This window comes from Calypte anna, chromosome 15, assembly GCF_003957555.1.
Source record: "Calypte anna isolate BGI_N300 chromosome 15, bCalAnn1_v1.p, whole genome shotgun sequence".
NCBI lineage: Eukaryota > Metazoa > Chordata > Aves > Apodiformes > Trochilidae > Calypte > Calypte anna.
Window position 1 is genome coordinate 4,563,432 of NC_044261.1, and position 25,250 is coordinate 4,588,681.

General features: G+C 39.6%; 1 protein-coding gene across 1 annotated transcript in view; it reads right to left on the bottom strand.

The window, feature by feature from the left end:
- TMEM132D (transmembrane protein 132D) overlaps positions 1-25,250 on the bottom strand; it is a 209,095-nt gene that overhangs the window by 20,615 nt on the left and 163,230 nt on the right. The window contains exon 5 of the mRNA XM_030460543.1: positions 17,510-17,653. Within this exon, the coding sequence (XP_030316403.1) occupies positions 17,510-17,653 (144 nt within the window). The remainder of the gene's footprint in view (positions 1-17,509; positions 17,654-25,250) is intronic.

Sequence of the window (25,250 nt, forward strand, 5' to 3'; positions counted from 1 at the left end):
ATGCTCAAAGATCAGCCTTTAGTAAAGCCATTTCCAATCCATTAGGTGAAAACAACAGCACTTTGTATTTCATAAGGCAACTTTAATGTTTGGAGCATTAAGAATACAATATTTCTGCCCAAGGATTTAATCCAGATCTCACCATTTTCTTTGGTAAGATTTGATCCTACCCTAAGGGGCCAGCACTTCTGCCCTCAAACAATAAGTGTCCTGTTCTTCTAATTCCTTTCCAAAGAGTAATGGGTTATACATAAATTTTAATTAGGGACACTACTGAGAACTGACCTGACCTAAGTCAAGTATGAGACCAGACCTCCACAGACTTAAAGGAGGTGAGAGCCACACAGAAGTAAATGAGAAGACCCTGCAGTGACAAGAGAAAGGCAACATGAAAGGAGTTTCAACTCTTCAGTGCTCTCAGACTACAGTGCCCCACAAGCACAGATCTGCAGGCAACTCCTTGAGTTAAGCCATGTCTCAGCTGGCACTTAACAGAACAATGACCAAACGCTGCTGAAAATACTTGTGTAACTTAGACACCATCCTGAGCAAGGGCATTGCATTTCAGGCACTCCAACACAGAGAAAAGGAGATGAAATATGTTTAGCAATAGCAGCCTTTAGAAGTGACAGTTACAAGGACAAAGAGACTTCCATCTTGGTAATAGGATCACTTCAAAGAATCTTAAAGATTCAGTCCTCTTTCTGATACTGAGTTTTCACAGATGAAGTCCAGTTCTGTTCCTTTGGCAAGTATTCAGATATCTAACATAACCACTTAGAAAAAGGAAAAATTCTTTGCAATATACACACACTCATGCATGGCTGCCAGGCTCTGGAAAATTGGCCAACACCTTGCAGTGACTAAAGAAAAATAATAATTCAGCTGCAAAGCACAAAAAATTTCTTAGAGACCTTTGCCCTGTTAAGTCAAATATCACTTGCAGAGAGGCACATATAAGCAGGACTGTGGTCCAAAAGCAGAGCAGCAGCCCTAATACACAAAAGCCAGATGAAAGCTGGCACCAACCAACATGGAGAGGCTGAAATGTCAGAGAATGTTTTCCAAATAACACTCACTGTAAAAGTGACTGCAATTTGTATTAGAAGGGGAGAGAGCATCTTACACTGGTCAAGCTGTGGGCTGGGATGCTGAGCAATGAGGGGATTCCTGGCCTTGCTTCATCCCTTAACACAATCTTCTCTTTTGCCAGTTGTTTCTGGACAACTGGATAAATGAGTTTCCACACTGGACTGCAAAATGGCAAATGGCTGTGAGCTCACCAGCCCTCACACTGCTAAGCTGGGACCACACTGGTCTGAGATGCAGCAGACTGGTATGGCTCACTGCCCAATACATTTCTTTTAACAAAGCCCTCTCTGCAGGCTGCATGGTAGCAACCAAGCTGCAGGCACTGGTGCTCTCTCTGCTTTCCTCTCTGCTGGGTCCATTCTCTCTGCACTCATTTAAAGAATGTCCCATGCTCTCAGTGCCTATTGGTGTCCTTTCAGTGGGGAAAAGCAATGAACCAAGGGGTGCATGCCCATGCACACAAGGCCAAAGCTGGGGACAGGATGGTAGTGATCCTGGCATTCCCAAGTATTCCAAAGACTGGGTAGCAGCATTCCTTCCATCATGCTTAAAGGAAAACATCATCATTCTAACATGCCTCCCACCATCTGCAAGCACTGCTGCTACTAATGCTTACATTTCATTTTACATCTCTAAACAAGCCCCTTGTGGTGCTGCTGAGCTAAACCCAGGCTCCTCCAGCATCTCTCCTGGGACAGAAATAATCCAAAAGCACTTGCTCCCTGCCATGAACAGAGGTCATTATTTTGACAAATTAGTTAAATCTCTCTCAGTCAGCAATGATGACCCTGAATTATTCAGTGTGCATCTGTCTTTTTCCCTTACAAAAATGGCCTGTAAAGCAATAAGTGTATTTCACTTGCACTGCTTCTTAAACATGTAAGGCAGTTTGAGTTGACTCCAGTGCCCCTTGAAGTCACTAGGAGTCTTTCATTTAATTTTCATTTAATTGATTTCATTAAATTTGCAGATGATGCCAAGCTGGGAGGGGTTGTAGCTACTTTGGAAAACGGGATTAGAATTAAAAAATATCTTGACAATGTAGGGAATTGTCTGGTATAAATAGATGCAATTCAAGAAAGGTTAGAACAAAGTATAAAGTTGGATAAAAACAATGATGTACAGGATGGGGAAAGATTGCCCTGGTGACAGGAACAAAGGAAATGTTCTTTTAGGTTCCTTCCAACCCAAACCATTCTATGACACTGTGATTTTATGACCTGAACAAGAGAGGATCAGAAACTCTCTAACTGTAAGGATCATTGTGGATTGAAATTACCATCTGCAGTAATTTTTAAGATCTGCTTAGAAAAATGACAATCAGGAATGTCTTCAACAGCTGCATATATTGCTCCTCTCATCTCAATGTGAAGATTGTCTTGAAGGCAATCTGATTCTTCTCTGAAGAATTTTAAGCCACGGATTCAGATATATAATGTATAATTTCTCCTCTTTGTAGTCCATGCATATTATCTATGAGGAACATGGGTTTGCTGGTTAAAAAGAGGGAAACAAGTATTTCATCTTTGTTCCTCAGATTCAATATTGATCAGCAAAGCAAAAGCATGTCCTGGTGTACTGGAAAATGTATTTTGCACACTGTCTGTAACAGACAGAACATTGCATCCCATGTGAAAGCCACCACTTAGGGTTCTTCTGAACTTCTAGACAGAAGACAGCAGCAGACTGCAGTGCTCAGCACCCATTCTGGTGACCTGGAGTGAACTAAAGTCTTTATAGCAACATAATCTATGTTGCTAGAAGGCAATTAAATAAGTTTAGAGCTCCACAGTATCTGTTCTTTCCTTATGGGATGTTATGAAAAGTTAAATATATTCTTCTCACCTATATTTATGGCAGTGATAGTGATAATTTACACCTCTTTGTGAAAAACCTGATGCACAAGACAAGCCATTGCCTGCAAATTGATTGCATTTAATTAAATAAAAAAAAATCAAGAAAAAAACATATTAAAAAGATAGGAGCAAAGGTATCCTTCTTTTCCTCATACAGCTAAACAAAGCCTGGCTTAGGACCTGTTAAATTACTATGGATCAATACTGTTTCATTTCCTTGTCATTTTCTTTGCAGAGTCTAATAAAATAATAACAACAATGGTGATGATGAATATTTTATATTCAAATTATTAGTCTCATCTAATAGTTTTGCAGCATTTTGCAAAAAAAGTCTCCCACCATTCTGTAAAGCCCATGATAGTGAAGTCTCAGTGATTATGACACAAACTTGTGTCTCTGTGTACGTTTTTCATATAAATATGTGTTTACATAGTATAGATATTATCTTTGTGGAAAGGAAGGAATAAAAAGCTTATGAAGCTTTCCCATGGTCACAAATTGCTGGAGGATGCTACTGGCAAATGCTGTCTGGGGCTAGAAAAGATGTCTCATTAAGTTTTGAACAAACAGAAACATGAAAATAGCTATATTTATCATAAATAGGAAAACCAGAACAAAAACTACTTCCTCTTCCCTATTAGAGAAAATAGCATGGAACAAAAACTACTCAGAATGGATACAAGCCCAGGTGAGGACTGAAGAGATGCTGTTTCTATTTCATCTCTGTCATTTGAGCCCTTAGTTTCCTGCTCATTTTTTTGCATTCACTAATGTTTTATTCATAGCTGTTCAGATTGTCACAGGACAATCTCTGCTGGGAAACTGCAATTCCTGGTCGTTGAGACTTGGTGCTGATGGGAGATGAAGGTGCTACTGTAATATAAATGTACTAAAAGAGACAGTAATAAACACAGTAAGAGCAAATTTCTGTCTCTAAGCTCTGACAATGCAGAAGACAACAAACCAGATATAGAGGGTTTAGGCTCTGATGTGCTTGGAGCTAATAGTCAGCAAAGCAAAGACAGCTCTTAAACCATGCCCAGGGGCAGTATAAGATTAGAAAAACATCATCTTTTTTTCACCATAACAAAAAAAGAAAGCCAATTTGTGCTTCTAGCTGTGCCCCTCTCAGCTGTGTTGCATGTGCTGGGGTTACCTGGCAGTGCAGTCCAGGTGCTCACCTGAGCCCACAGTTCCTCTGAACTTCCTTTCACAAGAGGAACACATTCAATAAAACACTTCAGGAGCTGGTTTCAGAGAGGATGAGGAATCGAAGGTGGAAGATAATTTGAAAGCATTTTGTAAGACTTCACCTGCTTGCTCCCCACTGACTCTGATGGGAGTCATGCTGCTTTGATCTTCCAAATACTTTCATATTCCTTCTATCCTGTCAAGCACTTAAACCATGTATCTGTTTACTGTCAAATCAAGGTGAATCCTGAACTTTGACATCTGAACTATCTCCAAACAACCAAGAAGAAAGAATAGTCAGGTTATGACTCAATCTGAAAGTGCACTACCTTGTATTGACACATCTCCCATGTTTAGGAAATGATGATGTTAAAAACAAAGTTGTATAACTGAACAAAAAGCCCTGGTGAAGGTGTATTTCATTCCAAAGCATGGAAGCTACAGGAACTAAGAGGTGTGGGGCTGAACACAGTAGCTGAGGCTCTTCCAGTAACCTCCTGTTTAAAGCCTCAGACAAACTCTGGACACTTAATGGAAGAACTGTCCCAGTCAGCAGTTTGTACCTCTCAGCACAAGCTGGAAGTGGCAGAGAAGCTCCATGCACTCATTCTGCATACAGGCAACAAAGAGGAAAACAGATGAACTCAAGATCAAAAATGGGCATCAAACTCTGCTAGTTCATGCTGAAATTCCTATCTGGAATTCAGGATTATATCACAGAAAAAGAATAGGTGGCAAATTTTCTGTCTATCCCATTTACCACAGGTTCTAGATTCAGAGGCAAAAGTAAGGGACTTCTGAACACCAGGCTTTGCACCAAAGCCTGCAGTACCCTGGAGAGATCTGCATCTCCTTTCAGAGAGAGATATACCCACCTTCAAAGAACATTTATGAAAACATGTAACAGAATTGTCAAGCAGCAACTTCACTTGCTCCTGCAGTGTTTAGAGACATGTTACATCTTCACTGCTCCCTGAAGGAGTTGCTGCTGCTACTCACATATGAACTGGTAGAAATAAATCTTGTAAAATAAAAGAACTCCTCTAGAAAATATCACAAGTGGTAAGGGGGATCAGGAAGGGGGATTAGCAGAGTTTTACATCCATTTATTGTCACTTATTTGAACAAGACAGGTGATGAAGGTTTAGCCCTCAAATTTTACAACAAAAAAGAGTCATTGTCTCCCCTTTCCTTGACTCACTCATGTCTAAGTAAGCTCAGAATCAGCCCAGACACATCAGCCCAGGGAATGGAGACAGTTTGCCCAAAAGCAGTGCTTCCAGCAGTACCAGCCTTACAGCACTTACCTTTGCAGGTACAGCTCAGAGGGGAGGAAGAAAGCTGTAAATAAAGTGTATTTCATGAGGCTGGTGCTTTCCAGTTTGGCCATGAAAGCCCACATTTGTGACCTGTGTAAGAGGACTGATTCCCTCATGTACACCTACATAAAAGAGCAGAGCCCTTTTGCTTACTTTTTAGCAAGATGTTAAGATGATGGTTGGGGTTTTTTTCTTAAGAAATGTCCAGGGAGATGAGGTTTTATAGCAAGGCTGTTCAGGAATTGCTAGCTCAAGAGTAAGAGTTAGGTGGATAAGTGAGTGTTTCACTTCTTCACAGGGCATGCCTGTGATATGACAGTGCAGCCTGTCAGATCTTCTCTGGCATTTCAGATACTTTTGCTCTTTTATAAAATTCTCATGGCCAAAATCCAGCAATTCTCATCTATTTAGTGTCGAGGCTGTGCCAGACATAATCAGTCTTCAGTGCTTCACTGATGCTAACCCACAGGGCCCAACATAAGCATGCCCTGACCCCCATGGCAGGGAGTGCAGCTGCACCCTCTCCTACTGGTTTCCAGACAACCTGAACAAACTGGAAAGCTTAACTATATGCAAGGTTCCCTGGAAAAATGTCCATATTAACACCAAGCACAGAGAGCTGGCAGGAGCTCATTCTGATTTTACCCTTTACACTCATCAGAAGGATGAGTACACAACTGATGCCAAAGGCTCATTATTCCTGCTATTGTACTGAGTGGTACCTGGTACCACAATTCCAACTGCTTCTATACTTTTTAATATAAAACAGAGCAAAGATGGGGTCCAGTTGATATCCCTGTGCTCCCCAGTCACCCACATATCACTGCAGCTTCAAAGCAGCAGACTGCAAGGTTGCCTGGTGTCCCATCACTCTCCTTCCTCATCCTGCTAAAGGCCCATCTGGGCCATCACTCAGTCACACTCAACTTTAAGATCTGCTCTGAAAAAGTTCCATGTATCTTATGACTGGAACTCATCCATTCCCAGAGAGAGCAAGATTGAGGAAAAAGAGCACTTCCTTTGTGTGGGATGGCATTCAGGGGGCTCCACAAAGCCTTCTGAACTTCTCCAAGAATTACTTGTTTTTTAGGTGAGTTATTAAACTCCCTGTTTCCTCCTCAGGTGAAGAAGGGTTTTCTGCCTCAAGATGATGCTGTGAGAGACTCACCAAGATTATTCAGATTTTTTTCAGAAGCAGGGGGGATCCTCATCATGCAAAATCGTATTACAGAAAAAGAAAAGCTGATTACAAGATTTGCATCATTCCTCCCTGGGCTCTTCTCTGCTGCATGTCACCCAGCCTCTCTCTACAAGTGAGCATGGTTCAGTATATACAAGTTAAGAAGAGGGTCCCTGATCATTTTCTATTTATTTGTTTGAAAAGCAAGAGGAGAAAAAGATGATATTAACAACAGGACTAGGATTGCTGTTGATCTCAGTGTGTAGTTATGGACCTCTATATGACTGCTGGGGATGAAGGTGCACTTCAAACTTGTTGGCTTCCATGGTTTTTTATATAAAGCAATACTAAATAAAAGCTGTTGTCAGCTACTGAGTAAAGATCTTAGCACAGTTTCATCTGGATCTTTGATCCTTCTTCCCTCAGACACATGCAGGCAAGGGAGATTTTAGTTTCTATGCCCTTAAAAAGGGATATGTGTGACTCCTGAAAGGCTTTTACAAGCTAAAATAAATCTTTCCTCATAAGCAGACAGTTAGATGGAGTCATTGCTGACGTGGCATCTGTGTCTGTTCTACTTGCTTTTTATGTACAAAACACTATCCACAGATGTAGCCAGGCCAACTCATTTCACCAAGATTCCTTTCTTCAAATCCTCATTGCTGGCTACCATGTGAATTTTGCTATTTAGGCTCTTTGGATTACAACAGTTTCTCATGTCCATATCTACTTGTAGGTCTTCTGAAAAGATTTGTGAGCACAGATAATTATCCAGTGGGTTAATATAAGCTTCTTCCTCTTTTGCACAACACTTAATAGACTGTGAGCACTGCAGAAGAATATTCCCTTGTAATTTGAAATTCCTCCATTTTAAAGTTCATCTACCTTAAGTAAATCTGGCTGTTTCAGTTAAAAGTTGTGTAGCCTTATGGATTCTTTATCTGATGAGCAGATAATCTAACACTTTGAGTTTCTGATTTTCTTTCATTAAATGAATCTCTTTCATGCTTTATATTTATGCCAACACCCCATTCTATGACAACTTTCTCCTCTGCATTCTCAATTTCCTCTTTAATACTTTTTTTAGGTCTATAATATCATTTCAGTGGCTAACTAAGAGGCTGTCACTTCACATTTATGAACAGAAACATGACTGTGCATTATTTTTATGAAGATCCATGATAACTACTGCACTGATTCAGTTTCTGCCAAGATGCTTTACGTTTGGTTTCATGATATCTGGCCTCTAACCTCCACCTCTCCAAACTTTTACATCTATATTTACATCTTGGGATCATTACAGTTCTTTTATCTCTCTGTTCCAATTACTTCAGAAGCTATAATGGATTTAGGTGGGAGTTTAATTAGAAACTGCTTCTTTCAGTATTTCAAGCTACATTTCACAGGAAAAAATATGACTCTAACAAATGAAAGATTTGATGTAACCCCCCAGAAGCCCCAGGCTATCTAGAGAAGTGTTTAGTGGAACAGACAATTAGACAGTGGGAGACCACAGTGGTGCTCCACTCCCTCGGAAGCTGGAAGTCATTTTATACCACTTTATATCCTTATAACAAAACCACTCTCAGTAGTTTGCCTCTGTTTCACAATGATACCAGTGCAGGCAGAATAGGATTATTTTAAACAGGTTTTTTTTTCCTTATTTCCCCTCTTCGATGAGCAGGGAGTATGTCCAAGTATCCTCAGAGCTCTACTCAGGTCAGCCTTGGTCTCCAAGCTCTGGCTCACCAGAACTCCTGGTGTGCTATGAAGAGGAAAGAAAACACAGGAGGCTTTTCCACTTACAGATAACTGGACTGCTCACTGCAGTCTCAGCTTCTGGTAAAAGAGTTGGGGGGGTTCCCAGGAAGAGAAGACATCAAGCTCCAGAAAAGCTTGCCCACTGATGCTATCATTATGGCTTAACTCATTAAAACTCATCAACATTTAAGGCAGCCCTGAAGCACTCATGAAATCTGCTAGCAGCAAACTGGTCTAGACAGGGATAGGTTCCAGAAGACATAAATATGCCTCTCTGCACCAGCTGGTGTCCTGCAGATACCAGGTGGGCCTGAGCAGAGGGCTTTGTATATAAAGCCTTTTGAAAAGGAAAATATTGTGACAGCTGAGTAGTAAGACTGAGGATTCAGCAGAATTTTCTATATTTACTTACTGCAGCTGGCTGGTGGATGACAGTTTTTCTATTTTGGGGTTGCTGGACATCACCTGCTCCCTGCCAGATCTTGCCAGGGATAGTTCAGATTTTATCCTGATCATGCACTTTCCCATTAGACTGTACAAGTTCAGTGACCTTAAATCATGTTGAGAACTTCTGCCTTCCAATCAAGTTCTTTCTAACCCTTCCTTGGATTTTTTTACTAAACAAAAAATAGAGTAAATGACAGATGAGACAAAGCTAATTATTACCAATTCTGGGAATACCTATTGTAAAATAAGGGGCAGCTTATGGACTGACATAATTTTGACATGTTATACCAACCTCAGGCAAAAGTATACGATTTAACATAGTTGTTTAAACTAGAAGTTAGTAAACAACTGATCATTTGACACTTGACAGTGCATAATGCAGATAATTCATCTGTTGCTCATGGCTGAGTTGGAAAGAGACCAACACCATTCCACTGTGGATCCCCCCTCCACTAGCACAAGAAAAAATATGTCTCTTGTATTGCTGAGGGAAGAAAACCCACTCATAGCTAATGTGCTTCTGGGATCCTCTTCTTTCATGTCCCCTAGTAACTTCTGATTCATCTTTTTACAGTTTTCCTGTGTTGGGCACATTTTCTGCCAATTAACACCTCATTTTATGCACTTGGATTTCTCACTGTTTCAACAGCAACAAACCAATCAACCAGCTCACAAAGAAAAATCTTATCAGTCATTAACCCTGCTGTAAACCAGATGATAACTGTCAGATCTGGATAGTGAAAAGTACAGGATGAGGTTTACATACAGCTTTCCTAGCAGCCTCAGCTCCAAAGATATAAACATCAATGACTGCAGCCCAGCTGAATCTACTTTGAGGAGAGAGTGGGAGATGAGATTAGACACACACATTGTTTAACCTGGGAACAAAGGGCAGAATTCTGAAAACTACTTGTCAAGGTGTCTTCAAAAATTAGTACACTACATACAGCTGTATTGCCAGAGGGGCTGTTTCTTATCCCATCTGCAGGCCTGTGTGAAATCCTTGTGATGAAATTCTCAGCCCTAGGGAAACAGTTGCTTTCAAGCTTTGTTATAAGCTTGAAACTCAGCTCAGCATCCTCAGAATGTGTGAAGAACTTTCAAGGAAAAATGGGCTGACTTATGGCTATGGCACTGAAACAGCTAAAATTGCCTCTGGCTGATCTTTGCTTTCAGCATTAAGCTGATGCCAAACTAAACCATCCAGTAATGGTGAGAGCTGTGCTTAGACACAAAAAAATTCCCAGTAAGGACCAGAATTTCTCTTCTTTTCATCAAATAAAGTCCAGAGGAATCCCATTAACTGCATTGGGGTCACTGCATGTTCAGTGGCAGACATGAGATCAGTCATCAGCAGAAATCATATGTATGCATATGAGACTGGCCCTGGTTTGGTTTTGTTTTTATTTTAGTGACAATGAAGTGCAATTAATCTCATAATTACAGACAATGCTAAAAATGCAGTTTATTACACGTCCTTTGTGTCTTTAGATGCCTTGTCATCAGGGCAAATGATACTTCATTACTGAAGTTTCATTTCTCCCTCTCTGGCTTTTAGTAGAATGAAATGGAGCATGCAATGTTCATAGGTTTCATTTTGGTATCAGCTCCAGGTCTGCATAAAATTGCTAATAAACCGCTTCCCACATGCTCACAAATACAAAAAGAAATTGCTGAAGGCACAGAATCCTCAAGTCTAAAGCAGATGTCCTAAATTTACCCAAACAAAACCCATTTACATTTGCAAAATAATTACCTGCTTGCAAATAATCAGTTTACTTTCAATAGTTATTATGTTATAACATGCTATTACATAAGTTGGGAGAAAATAGCAGCTTTCTATAATACCCACCTGCTCTAAATACATAGTTAGACTTTTAGCTAAAATTGAAGAGCCATTAAGGCCAGTTTTTGTAGGTGCTTGGTTTTCTAATTCCCAATTAAATTAATTGGATTGGAATGCCTAAATAACTTCAGAAAGCAGGCTTATCATCCAATAACCAGTTAAATAAGGCAGTGCTGCAGAGTCAGGCTGAAACAGGAAAGTTGTTTTACATTTCTATGGGCAGCTGGTGTGGCAAAAATCATAGCATGAATGTCTTCCACAACCATATACAACACCCATGCCACAGTCTTAGAAAAGGCAATAGGCCAGATCCTGTCCCATGTGTAAAGCACAAGAATTACTACAGATCATTTTGGATAGTGAACTGGATTCAGATAACCCTCTGTATTCTGACATCTCAAAGCAATTTTCAGATGTGTTTTACTTGTTCACCTTCTCCTGCTCTTGGAAATCCTTCAGAAGTGTTACATCAGTTTTATAAGTAACTGCAAAGGGAACCAGTAAATGGGCAGGAAAAAGTCATCAAAGAAAACCAGGGAAGAGTTGAGAGAAAAAGCCAGGACTACCCAACACCTGATGAAATAAAAAAATGCAAAAATCTTTGCCTCAAAACATACTTATTCTGAGCTATTTAAGGATTTTTTTTTTTTTTTCAATTTGGTTGTGCCACACCAAAAATATATCTGGAAAAGGATGAATTGGTCTTTCATAGGATATACCTGCTCTGTCCAAACTTACCTAGCTCTCTAAGTTGAACACTTCTGAAAATCTTTTAAGAGGCTGAAGGATCTGTACATGCAGTCAGTGGTGCTTATGAGACACCAGAATACTCACAGATACTGCTTGTTTTTCAGCTCATTTTAAGAGTTCCCAATCTCAGTGGGTTAGCCACAAAGGTCTGAAATTAAGTTTGCCATCCAGTCAGTGGCCTGATGTACAAATCCCTTGCCTTTTAAGCAGCAGGCAGAGTGTTAGTTGCTTGCCTCAGCAAGCATGAGGCACCTACATTCCTAGAAAGTAATGCAAAATGGTCCAGAGAGTGGATAAGAGGAAAGAAATCTTCAGTCAGCAGACCTGCCTGCATAGATTCTTATATAAGAAATCTGGAAATACTTCTAAATCTTTACTCAGCCACAAATATTTTATCATGACAGTAAATTTTTATGTGCTGTGATCGAGTTAAATTTAGCAGGAGTGCTTCCTCAAAAGTCTGTGCTCTGTCCTAGTTAGGGTTAGGTATAGTATTAACAAGCATAATGTTGATGCTTAGAGATGACATTTTATGTAAAGGTCTCAAAGGATTTTTCAAGGAGTTAGTATTTATGCTTTTTATCTGTCAAGGTGATTGGGAACCACTAGACATCTTTTGTACATGTCTATGCTGAGACAGATGAAATAAATGATGTGCTAAGGACCACAACAGCACACTGATGCCACAGCTGAAAGCAGAAGCCAGAGCCCTCACTATAACCAACACAATTCAATGCAGCATCTGAATACCCATCCCATGGGTTATCCAATCTTATTGAGCCAGAGGCAAATGAAATGAAAATCAGAAGTCATACAATGTGTGCAGACTGAGCCCTTATTAGAAGCTGTGATGCCCCAAACCCCAGTTCAGGTTTAGCCACTAGAGCATACTTCCTTTCCTCATTACCAGTGAAGAGAGAACTGAAGGTGATTACAAGCCCAGGGCTTCTTGACCCCTTTTGACCTTCCTAACACATGTAGGCTCTATTTTCCTTCTTATAAATAAGCTCCTTGTTCTTCCAACTGCCTCTGAGAACTCGAGGAATCCTCCAAATAACCCATAGTAATATTCAGGATATTTCAGATCTGACTAGAAGTTTCTCCATTAACCCCAAATCACCAGCCTAATCTTCAGCTAAAATTAATCATTATAGCACTGATACAGTCACAGGATCTGAGCATATTTAAATCAGCCAAAAATATCTTGTCACATATATATTTTTAATACAATATGTGGACAGTCCAGCAAATGATAAGCAAAAGCAAAGACACTTAGTGGCTATGTTGTATTTAATATGTCCAGAAAAATCCTAAATTGGGCTGAGAAAGTAATAATTCATATGGCATATTGTAACCTTTTACCAGTTGGTAATAAAGCAACACAGTTTTGTCTCATGATCTAGGGGATGGCTTAGAGCAGGCACAAAGAGCAGTAAATACCACATCTACAGGAAAGTGGCAGACACTCACTGAAGAACACAAATAGATTTAAAGCTAAAGGGAACTTTTTAAGAGAAAGAATGACAACTTATAATGATTAATGCAAGTTCCTGCTTTGCACAAAGGTGTTATTGGATGATCTGAGCCCAATTTAACTTTCATTTATATCAGTGAAAGCATCATGTGCTTCAGCAATGTGCTGCTGGCTTAGGACAGTGGAAGAAAGAACCAATTCTCTTTGTATTCAGCTTGTCTGTTCCTTATTTCCTCAGCACATTTTTCCTAGAGATCAAGCAATCACTTCTCATTGAGATGATGGAGCCCTCCTCAATAGTGGGATACGAGCTGGGCTTTGAAAGCAGCTCAAAAGAGTAAAACCCCTAATCCCCTCTGAAAGGCAAGGGGATTTTGACATCCCTGCATTGGCATCTTTTGCTGTACAAATCTGACACTCAGAAATGGGTGAGACACCTGGAAGATCAACTTCATCACAGTTCCTGAGCATCTTCACTGTGGGGATTCACAGGCACAAGTCAGAATAAGCCTCTTGCCTGGATTGGATCAGACTAATAATGTAGCAGCATGGGAATACCTGTGCAAAGCCCTCATTTTACATGTCATTTAGGTAAACATGCAACAGAAACACACCTGGCCATCCCTCAGCTTCAGCTACTGCTTCCCACTTCAATATCACTTTGTTCCCAGTGCTGGCATGAGCACTGGGGGCATCTGAAATGAATTCAGATAGGGAGCAGGGAGCTGAGCAGACAGAGAGCTCAGTCACCAAAAAAACCCCAAAATTGATTCATCTGCACTCAGCTGCACTCATAGCCAGCAAAAAGACAGGGATGGCAGCTCCATGTTGGTCAAACAGTCACAGAACTGCACCTTTGCAATTGTTTAACTCATTAGGGACATTCATCTTTTGAGCTTATTAGATCTGTTCAGTCAGCTCATGCAAATATTTGGGCTCTGAATCTGAACAACCTTTTCAGGTATTTCAAAGCTACTTTCTTGGAAAAAACCTCTTCTCCATCTCCAGGGCCAAGAGCCAAAGTATCACACATGAAACTTGAAATGATCTATCTGTTTAGATCATACATCAAAACGATGAATTGGCAGAAACAGAAAGATATAATCCTGTAACTTCAACAGCTTTAGGTGAGTTTCAGATTATTCTTGGGAGAACTGTTCTATCAGTTCTACATTCAGAACTCATCTTTGCCATGTCTGCTCTTCATACCAGAGAGAGATTAAAATTGTTCATGCTTTCTTTAAAGCCAACATCAACAGCACATGAACTGAATTCAGGAGTTGTTATTACAACTTTTGTTTTTGATGGTGCATTTTTCTGAGTTTGTCCTGTATCTTGATTATGAGAGCAAAGCAGAAAAAGTATTTTCTTTTTCACAGTTGCTTCATGCTAAGGTGAAAAGGTCAGAAGGATTCTGATGTCAGAAATACTGAAGCTGAGTTGAAATGACAGGACATGATTTCACCGTTTTCTATCAAATTGAAATGTTTGGACATCACAGAAAATAAAAACATCCATTTTCTGACTTAAATCCAATGTTTGTTTCAAGAGAGATCAGAATTATTTGGGATGCAATAACACAGTTCAACTGCTTAGAGAAACCACATTATTTTGTGGAAAGCCATGGCAGATTGAATTTGATCTTTACTCAATCCTCAAGGCAGAGGTCTTTCTCCCATTACACTTTTCAGTCCTACACAACCACGTTCTGTGTAAATGTTCAAACCAGACAAAATCCCATTTGCTGATGGGAAAGTATTTTCTTTGATATCATTCAACAAACTATGCTGATTACATTTGCTTTTTCCTTCAATTTGGGTCTTTCAAACCCTGAAGGAACAAACCCCATGTGATAAACTCCCCTGCATGTGATAATGCATGCTCTGGTTAGCCAGTATAAGAGATCACTGCTTCTGACACAGGGGATTGCTCTTCCTCACTCTTCCCCCTCTCCTGCTTTGCTTTTCCCCACCTGCAGGATGCTTTCTTCTCCTTCTGTCCTCCTCCCATCACCAATTCACTGGAGCAAGCACCAGGAATACTTGGTTTCCACCTTTTGCCTGGGTGAGCTGTTAGACTCAATCAAGCCCTAACACACATTTCAAATCACTCTTAGCTTGGCTTAAACTTGAGAGATCACAGAGAAACTGGGATTTTTTATGCTCTGTTTTTTAAATTTTTGTGTACCTTTGCAGTCCTGGGGGTCCATGCTTTGGGCCTTCAGCCATGAGAGTTGTTTTTTTTTTCCTGTTGAAAGCTGCAACTAAAAGCTTGTGTAAACATGTGTCCAAGGATGCCTTTTAAAAAGAGTCTCAGATGGACTGCCAGTAGTATGGCTGTGAAATCTGCAGCACTGGAACTCCCAATGCTAGACCAAGGAGCAGATAAAATCCTGGGCTCAATTATCTTCTCCCTTTGATTTTTTTACTCTGTCACCTTACTGACTTCAGAAGAATTCAACTTTTCCCTGAAGTTCACCAGTGTAAGAAAGAAAAGAAACAGCTGTTTAAAAGTTTAATGTTTTAAACACTGTCAGGTTATTTTAAATGCTGTGATAGCTCAGTTTTCATAAAGTCTGTCACTTGACTAAGAAGGTGGTATTCTGACACTGGTGAAACTGCACTAAGTGTTATTGAAAGATTTATAAGTCTGCAGCAGTATTTTACAAATGGAGCGTGTTGTGACCTCTGCTAACATAGCCCAAAGTGAAAAGAACAAAGCAACTACCAAGCTTCCACTAGATCAGCAAGAACATCCTCCCATAGAGCTGTGGCCAGGACAGTGGCTTTGCAACTCTGCTGCTGCTTGATTAAGAGCAGAAATAAACCATGACTGCTTCAGTCCTGCAAAGCCAAGAAGAGAAGACTCTGAGAGGACAAGCACAAAGTCAGTCCTCCTGTGCTTGTACTGAACTGGTTGAACTGGTTGTAGAGCTTGGGAGCTGGAGGCCAAGCTGTAACATCTTACACAGTCCATGGCACTAAGTCCAACGATGCGCAAAGAATATCAGAAGAAATTAATTAAAGAAGTCTAAGGAGTGCAAAAATTGAAATTTTTTGACCAGAAAAAAAAAAAAAAGTTTACAGATTGTTCAAGAAAGGTCATTTAAGTTTATACCCAGCTCTGTTCTTCCATTACCTGGCACTCCCAGTTGGCACTCCCCCAGTGACGTGAAGTTACTAAACTTGTAGCTATGTCTCAAACTCCCAATAATTTCCCATATGACAGCACCAACCAAGTACCTACATTCATCTCTGCCTATACAAGCATAAAATTTCCACTAGGAAGAGTCTTTTTTAGCTATTGATGGGGCCTGGGGAGGCTTGCTTTGGAGCTAACAATACCCTCAGCTGTTTGAATCCAAATTAAAATGAACTAACATAACAGGGTGAAAGCTTAGCATTCCAGTCAGCTTTAGGCTAAAGCAAATTTCACAAAGGCCGAGTCCTCAATATGGTGCAGTTCACAAAAGTTAATGGGATAACAGTGATTTCCAGCAGCTGGAGGGGTGACCTGTAGTATTTGTAATTGTTTTGTGACATGCTGGTTACGTTCTAAAAAATTCAATTTTAACTTTTATTTGCAGTTATGTCTTGTTTCCTCTTCTTAAGTGACAGCCACAGATGAGTTTGTGAAAAGATGAAAGCTGCTGTAGACAAGCCAATATTTCTGTCACCATGCTGAAATGCTTTCTACCATTTTTCCCACAATCACCACTGCAGACTCTGTCCTTCCACTGCCATTAATGTATGTTAACCATAACCAACCTAAGTAGGAATACACAGAACTTCTTATAAGCTTTTTAGTAGTCATATTTATACAAGCCAAAAGCCTCCAAGAAGCAGCAATTTTCTTCAGGGTTCAGTTTGACCCAAAGATTTCAGTAATAAAAAGGCACTTAAAGGCATTCCTGCAAGGTCTGTCTTCACCACTGGCTAGGAAAGTACACACTGTGAGTCAAAACTAAGAGCAGCAGCATATTATTGCCTGCCATTTAACTTTCAAGGTGGTTTTGGCTATAGAGCCATTTTACAGAGTAAATCCACTGATCAGGTGCCTTATCCAGCAGTTCCCTCCCCATTTTTCCTTTGAAATTTCCTTTGACCCATATATTTCCTCTGCAACTTCTTCGTAGCAATTTTGACCAAGGAAAATTCCATATTAAAATCTAATTTTGTTTACAATGTACTACTGGATCAGTACCAAGAAAAGACCCAAACTTTGTCATACAGTTCCTATTTCAGTGTGACAAAACAACTTCAGAGGGATTACCTCCTTCTCTACAATATCTTCTGACAACACTCTTGAGCCTACTCTGCTGAAATGTAAAAGGCAAAGGTAGACAGAGTGAACTTTGAAAATAACTCACGAGTGCTGAGTGACAGGCAGTTCCCAGTATTTAACATGCTGGATGGAAAATGTGTGATTTTGTGTTTGTTTCAATGCTCCACTGAACCAATCTATAGGTAACAGCAATAATAAGCTTTTATCTTCCAGCAGTAGAACAGTTAAGATGAAAGAGCTTGTCACATCAAAAATCATCACTGTTTTGCAGGGCCTCTGCCTTTGTTTTATGAAGCAGCATGATCCTACCTTAATGACATCTTCATCTGATGATCTGCACTCCACAGATTCCAGGAGATCAGTCACAGTTCCATCATCTTCCACAGAGATAACTTTGACAGGGACAGCCACTGTTTTCCCAGTGAGAATAGCTGTATTCAGGATCTCTGCTTCCTAAGAGACAAAAAAAGAGCCCCTTTAGTTAATATATTAATTCCTTAGTACCACTTAGATTCAGCTTTAATTTCCAATGGCTATTCCAAGAACTCTTCTGAGTGCAGAAAAGACAAATTTCTCTCTTCAGTCCTGGAACCAAGCTCCCAGTTCAGACTCTGGGCTGTTAAGATATTTGTTATGCCCGAGTGCTATCTCAGGACAAATAAGATCTGGCTTTGCCTGCTCTGCCCCAAGGTAATTAGTTTAAGAGTGCCACCATGCCTGCCCTCCATAAAAGCATTCATTCACAAATGTTTCTTTAAGTTTTAAGGAGCCTCATGCAAACTCAACCTCTTCCAAAAAGGAAGAAGGAAGCTGAGAAAGGGCTTGGGCTCTTTAAACAAAATGGGCTCTGCAGTGACCTGTATCCCTGGTACATCATCACAATGTCTTCCTTCTGTTTGATTTATCACTTCTGATTTAAAAGTGGAGAGTTCTGATTACATGAAGAGCTCTAGATTAAACAGTGCTCTCAGTTACCTGGGTGTCACCCCAGCCTCACACAGCAGTTATCACTGACTTCTGCCAGGATTTACAAAGAGCACAAAATAGGGCCTGAATTCCTCCATTCCTAATTGCAAGACACTCCTCATTCCTGGAAAGCTCTCTGAGCTTTTCAGAACCCTGCCTGTGAGCCACAGGCTCACAGGATTATCTCACAGAACAAGAAGCTCTTGATTTCAGGTGGCTCTGGTGAAATAAAGGCTTGCAAAGCCCCCCAAGTGCTAACTTCTCATTATCTAAATAGCTCACTCTATGAGCTCTGAGACTGACCTGATTTTACTTGTGGAAGACAACGAAGTATTGAAACCAAGTTACCAGAAGATGGTGACTCCCCCTACTGCCTCTTGGGCTAAAGAGAAGAAGCTGGGATTTCTCTCATCTAAAGGATAGAGATCAAAAAGACCTTTCCCAATTTACTTAAAGAAGCAGAAACACTTTTCTGGACTCAAAGTAATATTGAAAGGAAGAAAGGAAACAAAAAAAAACCCCAACAAAAACTTCTTGGTCTTTTGCTAAAATTTCCCCATCCTCACCATGATTTTTATGGGAGGGTGAAATAGGATTTCACAAAAAGAGAACTTAAGAATAAAATCCTTTCCCTCCCTCAGCACAAAAGCCCTTCAGACATTTTGAAATTATAATTCATCCAGAGGCAAGAATATCTTCCTGTACTATGCAGCCCTTCTGTCTTGGTGCACATTTGCTCTCAGTAGAGTTTATTATTCAGGCAACTGGGATCTCAGCAAGATTTGCAATTAAGTTTCCAAGTTCTTTTATTTTTTCACACCTGGGCTTTGCAGCAAAGTTACTGCATGCAGGTTATTTATACACTTTTGCCATTCTCCCATAGGCTCCCCAGAGCTGCAAATGGGGACAAGCTTGACAGAACAAGTTCTATTAAACATCCACAATACTTAAAGAATCCAGGCACTAGGTCTTGATTTTGCAAACACCTGGGCATGAGTCTCATTTCATTGGGACTATCTCAAGCCCTACCACATGCCTGATTATTTGCACCACATACCAAGCTGAAAAGGCCTGCTACCCCAAGTAGGAAAGGCCTTGTTCCTCCAGGGGACACATTACAGTATCAAATGCAATTATTTTATGAAGCAAAGGGAAGTTTAAAAACCAAGCCTTTGAAACAGTGTGATTAATGAGGTCTGCTTACTAGAGCTCAATGTAATTTACCCTGGTAAGAGCTGGTAACTGAGAATTATTCTCACAATCTTCATGAGTTTCTGAATTTTCCATGGGCTGGGTTTGGATATTCTGAATACAGTCTGCATCCTAATACATCAGGCATCTGCACACATGTGCAAACAGCTTGCTTAGTACATCAGCTATTTCACTGTTATTACCCTGTTTTCCCTCAGCTGCCTTCCAAAAGCACATGCAGAGCACATCTAAACCACAGGCAATTTTTGCATGTCCATAGTCTCAGTTAGCTTGGTCTCAGGTCCTGTCCCAGAGTTTCTGTCTGTGCCTACAGTCCAAAGGATCTGTACCTAACCCAGCTGTGTGAATAACCTCAATAAGAGTCCTTAAATGCAAGGAGATGAGCATATTTGTACCTGATTTTAAGGTAAGGAAGCAAATTCATGTTGTCTCTATCCAAAATAAAAAATCCCAGATTCAAGGACTTGTAGTTTTCTGTCTCTATTCACACTCTAGAGTTATGTTCAGAACAAAACTAATTCCAGAATTACATATTGCTAATTTTTAGACAGTCATAGAAATCTCCAAAACAATCCCTGTCCCCTTTCTCTCCAAAAGAAATGAAGGGAGTGAGGGCAAGAAGCAGTGCCTGGAGTTCAGAGAAACCTCTCTGGTGATTTTCCCATCTTCTATTGGCAACTCCTTGTCCAGTCCCAGGAAAACAAATCCATCCTAAATTTCTCTAAAGCAAGAGATGAACAAAGTGAGCTGGCAATGGTCCAAAGCCCTGCTAATCTACACTGGAATAACTGCAGATTCTGTTGCAGAGTTTTCAGTACCTCTATATGTGTGGATTTAGAGGATGATTTCTTTTGGTACCTGGTTTGAAACTCACCCTTAAACACAGATGAATAATAACCATTTACACCAATTTAAACAGCAGAGAAAAAAAATGCTTCTTCAGTCATTTGTTTAATGGCCAGAAAGGGTTTAATGCTCCCTGGTGAAAGCATATAAAAATTATTTAATTTAGAGGAAACAAACATTATACTTCTTTAGCTACACAGAGATTTATAGTTGAGAGGCTCAGCATGTAAAAGCTCTAAATCTAAATAATAATTTTAAAGTGTTACTTTTTGCTGCTTATGTGATAAAGGAAAATTTTGAAGAAATATTCTGGTTTTTATCCATAACTAACATAGATTCTAGAACATATGATGCCAGAGCATTGCAAGAGGGAAACAGTTATGCTTTGTAGAGCTAGAGCCAAATATTCCAATAGCTAAAAGCTGATTCTCTAAACAGCTATTAAAAAGATGCTGAACTTTTCTCTATTATGTAGCATATTTCTGTAACTCACATACAACAAACTCCCCAAATAATATACAGAAATAATAATGACACACAGAGAAAAACATTTTCTCCAGGTAAGAGAAACAGAAGACCAAGTAATATTTATTCTGAAATTGCTACTATGTTAAAAAGATAATAATACTTATAAAGAGGATTCTGGAGTGAATGTTCTTTGCCTACTGGAGAGATTCATATTAAATAAGTCTGCATATTAAGCCCTCCAGCAGAAACATATTCAGAAAATGTAAACAGTAAGCATCTATTTAAGCAGAAATGCAGAAGTGAACACCTATTATTATTTTTTCAATTTTAATTAGGAGCTTCCCTACAATTTCCTTTCCCTTCAGATATCTTTTGCCTTATAATTCCTGAGGTGAATGAAAGGACTGTAACAATATCTTTACAAATCTTAAGGAATTGTTTTTTCCCCTAGTTCTCTCTGTATACCCAAACATTTCCTACTGTTTGTATTAATAACAACTTTTAAGAGAAACAAATACCTGCCTAAATCCTGGTTAGTTTTAAGGCCCTGCATCAGATTTATGTGACAAAGAGAAACTGAGAATTAACTGCCAGCATTTTTTTTTCCACTACCATGGTACTGGACTCATCATTTTAATGTAAATCCCTGTATTCCCTCACAAACTTCACAGCACTACAGCAGTGAGCAAGGCAACAGCTTGTTTTCAAAATAGACCTGCAGACATCTTTCCCCAAAATAACTTGGACTGATCTGCAGCTCACAGCCTTCAAGACAAGTACTTGTCCTGCTACAACACACAAAGGAAAAGTACTAGAAAGTCCCCATGACACTGTAATACATGTTCTCCAGTCATATTTTTTTTATTGTAGTAGTGGAATGTATTTTTTCAGGCTAAATATATAACTTCTAAAATAAAAAAAATGATCCTTGTTATTTTAAAAGGTATCTTGGAGTTTGGGTTTACTGTGTACAGAGTGCAAGAAGGAAAAGAAAAAAATTATCACTGAAATCTCCTGAAGCCCAGGGCATGCCATTAAATGTGAGCTGATAGCTGCCTGAAAATCCATCCCATTTGGCACTTATTAATATCTTCCATTTTCCTCTTTTTTTTTTTTCATTTCTATTAATCAGCCAGTAGAGCATTAATCCAGGATACCACCTTGAATCTTTTCACTATTTATTTAAAAAAGGCAAAGATTTTCTTCCTCTTCAGCTAGCAGCCATCTTATTTATATCAGAGAATCCATGCTTCAGTCATGCATAACTAATTTCAAATCTTATTTAGCATCAAGTCTCAGAATTAAGGAGCTAAGTGACAGCTGTTTAATTAACTCCTTAAGCTGATTAGAAAGCATTACAGAAATCCCCCCAAGGAGGAGTTTATAACTGTCAAGAGAGCCTAAGGCCATGTTAATGCTTCTGTTTAAATTTAGTAAGCTTCTAAACCAATAAAATCTAAATGCTTGACATCCTCATGGACGTGGTCAAATTCAGCTTTTTTCCTCATGTTACCTCTGTAAGGATAGGAAACAAACACAACAACATCGAGGGGATAGGAAAAGTCAGAAAGCAGCAGCTGAACAATACAGCAAATAGATTCAGCTCTCTAAAGGAGCTGCTGTGGGTTCATACCATAGAACCCTCCACTATACTGGATTAGCACTAAATGCTGGAGTAAAGCTGAGCTTGCACCTTGCAAGATGCAGAGTCATCTCCCAGCTTCTGCATGCAAGCACAAAGGTTTGTTGATTGGTTCTTAAAACCTAAATCCACCTTTAATCATAAGATTATGGCAGCTGAAGCACAAGTTTCAAAGCAGCTGGTGGGGTTAGATACATGGTGGTACACAGGAACTGAAAGTGTTCCAAAGCAAATTTCCTCAATTGCAGCTTTTTATTGTCACCTCTGAGCTTGCAAATACCTTATATTTAGTCCTAACATACCATAGATTAACAACCATAAATATATATAAATATATATACCATATATAAAAGAACATAGTACTTGGTCTGAAATCTTGAAATAAATACAATACAATTCCAATGCCTTTATTTACTTCATGGCTTCTGAAACTTTGGGGTGCTACAAAAAAAAATTGGAAAATTAGTTGGAATTCTTCTGTGTCTAAAGAAATACAGGAACCAGGGCCATAAATAACACAGAATTGTTTGGGAGTCCTGTAATGGAAATTGAAGAGATGCAAGTACATCTGAAATACGGCAAGTGTGAGAAAACATGGTGAAACCTGAATGCAAAAATGTTAAAAGACTGACATGAACTTCAAAGTTAGCTGTTTGGATTAATGTGCACTTGCCATCATGTAGAGTGAAGTCAGAAGTTGCTGGGAGGGAATGGGAAAGAGGAGAGGTGTTATAAAAGCAAATTAATCACATTTAATTTAAGCACTTGCTACTTAATCAGTTTCCTTTTTTCCTTGGTACAGACAAGAGACCTCCACAATCACATGTGCTGACACAGTGTTAAAAAGAAGCATAAACAGGAACCTAAATGCTTGTTTCTCTGAATACACCTACCTGCTGACTCCAAGTCTTCCACACAGCTTCTAGAGAAGGAAAAATGGATTTTTTAAATAGCAAAATGTAATTGCAAAACCACTGGTAAGAAATAAATGGGTGGCAGAATCAATGCCTGAATATATTTTTCATTTTTTCTTGCTCAGTCTCTGATTCCTTGAAAAGTTCTTGTTGCCAGGCAGTGTGGGGGTGGGGGTGAGACTCACCTCCTGCCACACTCTCACTCTTCCTCTACTGGGGCAAAATCAGTGCTCAAGGAGTGAGCAGATTTGGCAAGGATGAACAGTGGAACAAAGCCACATATACATATAAAGCAGAGTGATCATGATTTTTCAGTTAAAAACAGAGAACAGCTAAAGGCTGGATTGTTCTGTAGAGAAAAAGCAACATGGGATAATCACAGAGGCTGCCTGACCCTCCTGCTGTCACACACGAGGCATTCAGGAAAAATACCTAATTATATTTAATCCCAGAGTTAACTTCTGCAAAGCCTTTTAGCTATTTGATATTGTTACTAACAAGGTAGAATCTAGCACTGCTAAGTTTGAGGGAGGAGGGAAGAAAGCCAAGTACATAAGACAGTGCTGTGTGTTGTAAATAGGGAAAGAGCAAAATAACAGGTAGGTGTTACAAAGGAAAAGTGGGATTGTTAGCAAGATGACCACCAGAGAGAGGTCTCTCATTACATAGCCTGTGATGTTTAGTAAAAAGCTCAACAAGAGAAGAAATGCATCTTAGGAAAAAGCAAAATCCAGGTATCTGCCTCGTTGAAGTAAGGCTGTGTTCAGGCTGGTAACTTCCCACGTTTCACATTTGTATCTTGTTAAAATTGGGCAATCTTGGTTTGTGGACACTGTCTATTACTATAGGATGCAGCTCCATATCTTTAAATGATGAAAAAGCCAAGAAATAAATCACCTCACTATGAGGGAAAGAAAAATGCTTTTGCCTGTTGTGTCCCTTTTCCTCACCTGTTTCATGTATCAAGACTGGAACCACCTCAAAACAGGGACTTTTTTGTTGTTGTTGTTGTTGTTAGTATTTGTGCTGTGTCTAGTCCACAGTTCACATTCCAGGTCAAGCTGCAGAATCAGCTAACAATAGGTAAGAGTTTTCTTGGAGGTGAAACATGACAAGCACTCAACAAATCAAGTACAAAGCAGGGTTGATAGGATACTCACTGCCTCTGTTCTCAGTGCTGTTATTCAGATTCCTGCTGTTGGGGTAAGGCACACAAGGTTTCACCAGGGCCTTCACAGAGCAGAAGGTGTCATTTCAAGCCTGTATTTTCTGCTAAGGATTCTCAGGAGCAGGAAGCACACAGGCAAGCTACCTAGAGTGGGTAATAACTATTTAGCAATGGACAATTGGTAATATTACCAGTAAGCTATCCAAGCTGTACTGGATCTCCTTCATGCTCAGCTGAGGAGTCAAATCCTCCCATGGGAGTTTGCTTTCTTTCTAGCTGTAGAGTTTATGCAAATTTTAATTTGTCTCTGGTTTAAAATGACAAAGATGACAAAGTCCCTTTAATGCTTTGATGTCTAACATTTAGGAATCTTTTTAGCTTACTTTTGGCAAGCCCTCCTTTGGTGTTTTGGTGGTTTGCAGTGCTAAGTAGCCTACCTTGAGCCCACAAAGCTGTCATGTACTTTTCCTGATTCTCAAAGTCAGAAAGCCATGAAGCCTGAGAATTGTCTGGCTGCAGTTCTTCAGAGAAATTCCTAATTAATTCACAAGCTCCAAAGTGTAACTCCATGAAACTGAGTGTGCATACTTGATTTTGGTCTCTAGACAAGACTGCTTTAGCTGATAATCAACAAGGTTTGCTCTTAAATGCAAACAAACAAACAAACTTGGGAAAGATTTCTTCTTTGCTTTTCCTAAGCAGGCTGCCAGCACTTTTAACCCTCATTGCAGGAGGGATGGCAAATCTGAACGTCAAAGAAAGATCTTTCAGAAAAGTAGAGATGGAAGATCTGGCCTAAAGTGTATGAATACACTGTGCCTGATGCCACTGAAT